Source organism: Meriones unguiculatus (assembly GCF_030254825.1).
Source record: "Meriones unguiculatus strain TT.TT164.6M chromosome 13 unlocalized genomic scaffold, Bangor_MerUng_6.1 Chr13_unordered_Scaffold_34, whole genome shotgun sequence".
NCBI classification, from domain to species: Eukaryota; Metazoa; Chordata; class Mammalia; order Rodentia; family Muridae; genus Meriones; species Meriones unguiculatus.
The window spans coordinates 5,100,248-5,109,224 of record NW_026843646.1 but is presented as its reverse complement, the minus strand read 5'-3'; the positions used below and the strand labels follow the sequence as shown (position 1 = coordinate 5,109,224).

The following is an 8,977-nucleotide window of genomic DNA, read 5'->3' as shown; positions in this document are numbered from 1 at the left end:
AAATACCCCTCAACTCAAAGTCCCTCCTGCTCTTTAATGTCTGTAAGCATGTTTCTGGCTTCAATTCTTGACCTAGGGTTAACTTTAGCAAATCTTGTGTCCAGAAAGTTCTTGGATTAAAGGTGTCTGCTAGAGCTGGTTGAACCATACCATAATCACCTGTTTACAATAAACAAAAATTTCTTGGATTGTAGGTGTGTGATAGGGCTCAATCACACTGATCAATAAACAGTGTTTTACCATTCACAATTTTGGGGTTCATAATGGGATCAAATACCCTGCAACATTTCCCCTTTTGGCTAAATGAAAGACTTCTCCCTCTAACATCAATAAACTATCTACTATCAGGTATAAATGACATTCACAATGTCTAGTCTGTATGTAATTAGCAAACTTGAAAAAAGTATTCTACTCTCTATCTTGATGAATCAAAAGTTCTGTACCAATTTTAGTAGGTTTATCCTCTTTTATATGTCTATGTGAGTGAGTATATACAGTGTGCATCTTTCTGCTTCTGAGATAGCTCACTCGGGATGATCCTTTCCAGGTTCCACCATTTACCTGCAAATTTCATGATTTCCTTGTTTTTTTTTTTGCTGAGTAATATTCCATTGTGTAGACATACCACAATTTGTGCATCCATTCCTCCACTGAGGGGCATCTGGGCTGTTTCCAGCTTCTGGCTATTACAAATAAGGCTGCTACAAACATGGTTGAGTAAATGTCCTTATTGTGTACTTGAGCCCCTTTTGGGTATATGTCTAGGAGTGGTATAGGTGGATCTTGACGAAGTGCTATTCCTAGTTGTGTGAGAAAGTGCCAGATTGATTTCCAGAGTGGTTGTACAAGTTTAAAATCTGTATACCTAAAGAAACTAATCAAGAGGGAGGACTCTTGCTAAAATGCTCAATTCCTATCCAGAAAAGGAAAGACGATGGACATCAGAAGAAGGAGAAAAGAGGGATCAAGTCAGGAGCCTGACACAGAGGACCTCTGAAAGGCTCTGCCCTGCAGAATATCAATGCAGATCCTGAGACTTATGGGCAACCTTTGGGTAGAGCGCAGGGAATCTTATCAAAGAAACAGGAAACAGTAAGATCTGGAGAGGACAGGAACCCCACAAGGAGAGCAACAGAACCAAAAAATCTGAGCACAGGGGTCTTTCCTGAGATTGTTACTCCAACCAAGGACTCTGCATGGTGATAACCTAAGACCTCTGCACATACGTAGTCCATGGCAGTTCAGTATCCAAGTGGGTTCCATTGTGATAGGAACAGGGACTGTCTCTGACATGAACTGATTGGCCTTCTCTTTAATTACCTCCCTCGGAGGGGGAATTAGCATTTTCAGGCCACAGAAGAGGACAAGGCAGCCACTCCTGATGAGACTTAATTGACTAAGATCAGAAGGAAGGAAAAGAAGTCCTCCCCTATCAGTGGACTTGGGGAAGGGCATGCATGCAGAGGGTGGAGGAAGGGAGGGATTGGGACAGGAAGAGGGATGGAACCACGGGGGGGATACAAAGTGAGTAAAATGAAATTAATAAAAAATAAAATAAAAATAATGATAATTGAATAATTATAAATAAAATAAATAAATTGTAAATAAATAATTAATTCTAAATTTAAAAAAATAAATAATTATAATTAAAGAAAAATTGTGGTTTTTATTTGTTGAGGTATTTCTGCATTGGGATTTTTACATAATGAATTATTTCATAGGTAACATGGTTTTCAAACCACCTTTGATTTTTTCCCCCCAGAAGTGTTCATAGTGTTCAGAATGGGGCAACTCATAGCAGTCTTGGAAACATTTAAACAGTTTTACTATTTTTATGTGTTTTCGTGTTTTCCCACGTGTATGTCTGTGCATGACATGCATGCCTATTGTCTGCAGGGGCCAGAAATAGGCAATGGATCTTCTGAAATTGTTCTTACACAAAGTAGCGAGATACTATGCCCATGCTGGTAAGAGAATTCAAGACTGTGGAAGTCTTATCAGTGATTTGATTTGATTTTAGTTCTTAATTTTTTTTCACAATTTCTTGTTATATAGCCTGATTGAAACCCCCTTCCTCCAATCCCCCCAGTCACACCATCCCTCCTTCTTACTCCTCTCCCCTTTTCCTAGTGCAGGTAAAGGGGGATTGCTTCACCATTGCCATCTCACATAGCTTGTTAAGTCCCATCAGGAGTGCATGGATCCTCTTCCTCCATGGCGGCATCCCAAGGGGTGAGTAATTAAAGAGCAGGCAATGGAGAATTTCTTTACCAATATATATATATATATATATATATATATATATATATATATATATATCACCCCAAAAAATTTACTTTAGAAATCATGAAAATAACATAATATCTTCCACAAGCCAAAAACAAACAAACAAACAAAAAACCAGACATTTTACTCTTTGGGCCATTATACTGAAAAAAAAATTTAAAAGCTTGAACATTATCACAGCTTTGAGTTTATTACTTTCATATTTATACCATTGAGAATTTATTTAGTCTTCCTACATGTGTATGAGTGTTTAATTAATGTTTTCTTGTGTGTCCCTGGTTGTATGCCCTTGCACCAACCACAGGCATGCACTGCTTTCGGGAAATTCTGAGCCTCTGACTGAGTGATCAAAATCCTTTACATGAACTGCCAGAGTTCTTAAATGAGGAGCCATCTCTCAAGACACATTATTTATTTATTAATGAAATTCCCTTTTTATTTTCCATATTATTGTCTGTTCACTCAAATGTGATCAACATGTTTGCTTATAATAATTTTATTAGTGAATCTGTTATTTAAGTGAAAATATATTATTGTTTTATTAAAATATTTCGTTATGAATTTTTAATTTATTTTTATTATTACAATTTATTCACTTTGTATGCTATCTGTAGCCCCATCCCTCATCTCCCCCAAAACCCTCCTTTCCTCATCTTCTCCTATACCCTTCCTCAAGACAACTGATAGGGAGATCCTCCCCTCCTTCCATCTGACCCTAGCCTATCAGGTCTCATCAGGACTGGCTGCCTTGTCTTGCTCTGTGGCCTGCTAGCACTGCACTCTGCTTCAGGGGGAGGTAATCAAAGAGTTCATATCAGAGATGGCCCCTGCTCCCCTTACTAGGGTGTTGACTTGGAGGCTGAGCTGCCACGGGCTCCATCTGAGTATGGGGTTTAGGTATCTCCACGAATGGTCCTTGGTTGGAGTATCACTCCTTGAAAGAAACCCTGGGCCCAGAATTTTTGATCTGTCGCTCTCTTTGTGGAGCTCCTGTCCCCTCCAGGTCTTCCCAGCTCCCCCTTCTTTCATAAGATTCCCTGTGCTCTGACCAAAGTTGCGAGTCTCAGCATCTGCTTAGCTACCCTGTTAGACAGAGGCTCTCGGAGGCCCTCTCTGGTAGGTCCCTGTCCTTTCACTTCTTATCCCGCTCCCCCCCCCACCCGTGTACATCACATTGGCTTTCTGGGTGAGGACTGAGCGGTTTCCCGAAGGTCCTCCTTCTTGTTCTGCAAATTTTCACATGTTCATTCTGCATGATATGACTCAAAGTTCCTTATAAGTGAGTCTCTACCAGGCCTGTCTTTCTGCTTCTGGGATACCTCGCTCGGGATGACATGGGAAGACTAAATAAAATCTCAGATATAGAAATATGAAAGTAATAAACTCAAGGCTGTTAAAGTGTTCAAGCTTTACTTTTCGGAAGGGCCACTCTCTTTCTCTAGTGGCCCAAAAAAAGTAAAATGTATGTTGTTTTGCTTGTGGAAGATATTATGTCATTTTAAAGATGTGTCTAAGGTAGATTATTGGGCTGTCTTTTCTTTTTTTTTAAATAAATTCTCAGTTCCATAGAATTTATTATTTATTTATTATTGATTATTTTATTGATTTTTATTACAGAGTTAATAAAATGTAATTAATAAACAACAACAATAATAATAATAGTAGTAGTAGTAGTAATAAAATAATAAAACACTTCTCAAAAAAATTTCTCAGTTGCTTGCTCCTTGATTACTCACCCCCAGTGATGTAGCCTTGCCAGGCCCCAGACAAAGAGGTTCCATGTCCTCCTTATGGACGTTAAGAAGGTAGGGGAAGATGGTAATGGTGGAGAGCACTCCCCCTTTCAGTGGAACAGGGGAAGAAGATAGGGGGAAAAGGGAGGGAGGGTGCTACTGGAAGGGGAGTTGTGGAATGGGTCTCCATTAGGTAATGATTAAAAAATGAGCTCACAAGGAAGAAAGGTGGCAAAGACAAAGATTCTATTGTTCTTTGCTTTCTTTATATCATCTTTCTTTTCTTTGAGGGAGGGCGGGTACCCAGACTGGACTCAAATTTTTGCTGTCAGGTTTGGTTTTTCTAATTAATTTGTATTTTATTAATCATTTTTATTTTTTCAAAATTTATTCATTATATACCCCTTTTTAAAGGCCACTTCCTCAACTCCTACTGGTCCCATACTCCTTCCCTCGTTCCCCCAAACCCTTTCCCCTAATCCTCTCAAAGGAGGAGTCCCCCTCCTCTCCCATCCATCCACACATTATCAGAACACTACTCAGCTATTAAAATGAGGGAAATAAAATTTCTGCTCTTATTACTTCTGCATAGGCCACTGTGCTCAACTCAGAAGACTTCATACTATGAAGCTTGCCTGTAAGCTTACTGTGAAATAAACAATAGGTATAACTCAGTTTAGAGAGTCCCACCCCCAAGACACTGTTTGATTTACCATCTCACATCAAGAAACATGTGAAATTTGAAATGCTATGAAGTGTGAAACATTTTTTTCACAAGCATTTCTGAGAACGTGGTTCTCTTGCTGCCTGGAGGCTATTTTCCACCAGCCCAGGAAGGAAGGAGCCCCAGAAGATGAGGTATAAAACTTGGAAGCCACCTAAGCATAACAGAGATCAGAACACTCGGGGAACCACCTCAGAAAGTAAGTTCAACTTTAATTCTAGAAAACAGAGGGTATGTACCCCTTGGGGAGTAACTGGGATGGTCTAAGGATAGGTGTAGATAATTGTTTAAAACAGGGCACTTCAAGGATGCTTGATTTGCATTAAACAGCACATTCCTATCATGTGAAAAAGAACATGGAACCTGATTATCCTATATTTGAAGGGAGGGGAGTTATCAGAGATCTGTGTCAAAGGCCATGTATGAATTTTGGTTGGTGGCATCTATGTCTAAAGACACTCTCCAGATGAAGTCAGGCAGAGAAAACTCACCCTTGCCATGGTTATACAACTAGGCCAGCAGCAGGGTCATACATGAAAGAGAAAGCCTCGTCCCTCACATCTCAAAATTCAGTCTGGGTTGTGATGGTTTTCAATAGAACCCCTGGAACAATAGGTATGTGTACACAAAGAAACTTCTACAGGCTGCCACTGTTGTGATACTCTCAGAGAACTTCCTGGCTGGTGTTAGTTCACCATTCCCTACATATTCATCCACTGGACTAAAAGTTTCTTGTGTAAACTGAGGCAATTGAAAATAGTAAAGGTTGAGAAACAGGACTATCAAAAAGTCTTCCGTAAACACCTTATTATATAGTACTGTTGCATGTAATTGATATTCACCATTCATTGTATTCTTTTTTAAAATAAGTTTATTTACTTTAAATTCCAATTGTAATCCCCCTCCTTTCTCTGCCCCATGACTACCCTCTGTTCCTATTGCCCCCTATTACCTTTCCCCTTCAGAAAAGGGAGGTCTTTCCATTGAGCTAGTTTTACAGTTCTGTTGCATCTCAGTGGACCAAAGTACATAAAGGCCTTTCCACCGTGCTTATACTCTCAGAATTGCTCTCCAGTAAGAATACTTTTATGATGATGATGACTCTAGATTTGTGCAAGGCATCACCCTTTTAACACATTCATAAGTTTTTCCTCTATTATGAATCCTTTCATGATGATGAAGATTATACAAATGTGGAATGGATTCACCATGTTAAAAGCACTCACAGGCTTTCTGTCCATTAGGATTTCATTCATAAGTGTGGAGATTATTCTGCAGTCCAAAAGTTTTTTCACATTGGTTACAGTCAGACATCTTTCCAGTATGTGTTATTTTATATATTAAGAGATGTTATGTGCAAAGGCTTTGCCACATAGTTATATTCATATGTGTTGTTGTCTTAGGAGATGATTGTTACATGCAAAGGCTTTATAACACTAATTATACTCAGAAGGCTTCACTCCACTGTGTGTCTTTTCCTATTTTCGGAGACTACTCTGCTGTGCAAAGGCTTTATCACGTTAGGTATATTCGTAAGGTTTCTTTCCAGTATGTGTTCTTTTATGTCTTATGAGATTACTGTTTTCTGCAAAGGTTTTACCACACTGGTTACATTCATAAGGTTTCTCTTTGCTGTGTGTTCTTTTATGGCTTAAGAGAGTACTGTTTTGTGCAAAGGATTTACCACACTGGTTACATTCATAAGGTTTCTCTCCAGTGTGTGTTGTTTTATGTCTTATGAGATGACTGTTTCGTGCAAAGGCTTTACCACACTGGTTACATTCATAAGGTTTCTCTCCAGTGTGTGTTCTTTTATGGCTTATGAGATGACTGTTTTGTGCAAAGGCTTTACCACACTGGTTACATTCATAAGGTTTCTCTCCAGTGTGTATTGTTTTATGTCTTATGAGATGACTGCTTTTTGCAAAGGCTTTACCACATTGATTACATTCAAAAGGTTTCTCTCCAGTGTGTGTTCTTTTATGGCTTATGAGATGACTGTTTTGTGCAAAGGCTTTACCACACTGGTTACATTCATAAGGTTTCTCTCCAGTGTGTGTTCTTTTATGGCTCATGAGATGACTGCTTTTTGCAAAGGCTTTACCACATTGATTATATTTGTAAGGCTTCTCTCCAGTGTGTGTTCTTTTACGGCTTATGAGATGACTGTTTTGTGCAAAGGCTTTACCACACTGGTTACATTCATAAGGTTTCTCTCCAGTGTGTGTTCTTTTATGGCTTATGAGATGACTGTTTTCTGCAAAGTCTTTACCACACTGGTTACATTCATAAGGTTTCTCTCCAGTATGTGTTCTTTTATGCCGTATGAGCTGACTGCTTATTGCAAAGGCTTTACCACATTGATTACATTTGTAAGGCTTCTCTCCAGTGTGTGTTCTTTTATGCCATATGAGTACACTGATATAGGGGAAGGCTTTCCCACATAGAGTGCATTTAAAGGGTTTCTCTCCAGTATGACTGCTTTCATGCCTGCAAAGAAAATTGGCACATGTGAAAGATTTACCACAGTCATTTCATTACACTAATAAATATATTTATCTACATGAATTAATTTCATAATTTGGTCTAATGGTAAAGAAGAATCAAATTTTAAAGTTTTATCACTTTATTTACATTCACGGTATTCCCCTCCATTATGGTTATTTTTGAAGATCCCTGTGATGGTAAGGGAATTTGTTATGTGGATCTCTTTTATAGCATCATTTTTCTATAAGAGGTTTTCTCCTATATATGAAGAGTATTGTAAGAATTCAGAGTTTCACCACACCAATCCCATTCACAAATTTTTGTACTGTATGAATGATACTTCATTTTCAAAGTGAGCCAAGAGAAGCAGAAGTTCCAAATTCCTAGTATTCATAGGTATTTTCAGCAATATGAGTTTGCTGATGAATTCTCAGTGAAGTTGCAAAACCAATTAACAGTAACCATTTATCACATTCAGAAAATTTACTCACAGTGGGGACCACTACCAAATCAATTGTTCTTGGAGAAAGACAGGGACACTGCTTCTTTCAATATCCCTATGCTCATGTCTTGAATCATTTTTACATATGATATACCAGTTTAATTTACAAATATAATAAAGATTCCAATATTGAATTAACACAGTTTGTTTTTTGTTCATCATAGACATGTCATATAGGGACTAAGGTTTCTCCAAAACAATATTCTTGATTCTCATAAGCTGCTCCTTTCACTAAACTTTACAATGTTACTGCATGAAAATGAGTAACACTGGTTCTAATATGAAATTTTTGCTTATTAGAAGGTTTTGGACACATACTGATCACCAATTCAGTGTGTATACCTTTACAATATCTGAGTAGATAGAATGAGACTAAACAGATTGGCAGTTCAAGTCAGTAGCTGTAATGTCCATATGATTCAAATGGTATTTTTGTTACAATATTATTTTATTTTCTTCTATCTTAGAGGAGTGCCTTGTAAACACAAATCAGATGCCTGACATTGAAGTACATGGAATTATGAAATTTTAATGATCATCAGTACACTTAAAGCAGTGCTGTTTTTATACTGTTGCTTTTCTTTAAAACTTCCAGGACACAGCCATGTGTGCTGGTACATGCCTTCAATCCCAGCACTTGTGGAGGCAGAATCTGGCAGATCTGTGTGATTTTGAGGTCAGGCTGGTATAACTAGTAAGTCTAAGAAAGTCACAGATACTCAGAAAAAAAATCTATTTCAAAAACAGAAAATAAAAAGCAGCCAATAAACAAACAAACAAACAAACAAACAAAAACAAACAAAAAACACCAAACTTCCAGGACACATTAAAAATTAAGATTTATATCTGTATCAACATGCACATAAAGTTACCTTTTATTACTTGTAGAACTTTGAAAATGTTCTTCAATATTATGGTCATCCCAATTGTAGCCTAAAATATAGTACGAGAAAATATATATTATTGGAAATATCATGTTATTATTAAGGCAAAACTTAAATCACTATCTTCTGTGACCCTTAGAACCATGCCTGATTTATTTACCTCATTCCTCCTCATTCTCAATTGGAATTACAGAAGATGATCAATAACAAAGTAAGAGTTGTCTCTTTATTTTTAAAGTGAAAGAAAAATTGCAGTCTTACCTATAGCAGTGAGGTTTTCACAGGTCTCTAGCATCACATCTTTGTAGAGTTGCTTCTGAGAAGGTTCCAGCAAGGCCCACTCTTCTTGGCTGAATTTCAC

General features: G+C 37.8%; 1 protein-coding gene across 1 annotated transcript; it reads right to left on the bottom strand.

Moving 5' to 3' along the window:
• Nucleotides 1-6,263: 6,263 nt before the first annotated feature.
• On the bottom strand, nt 6,264-7,181 carry LOC132650906 (zinc finger protein 436-like; the record flags this gene model as incomplete). Its single annotated transcript, XM_060376240.1, has 1 exon — nt 6,264-7,181. A coding segment is annotated over one exon (918 nt), but the record flags the coding sequence as incomplete, so codon positions are not given.
• Nucleotides 7,182-8,977: the final 1,796 nt, after the last annotated feature.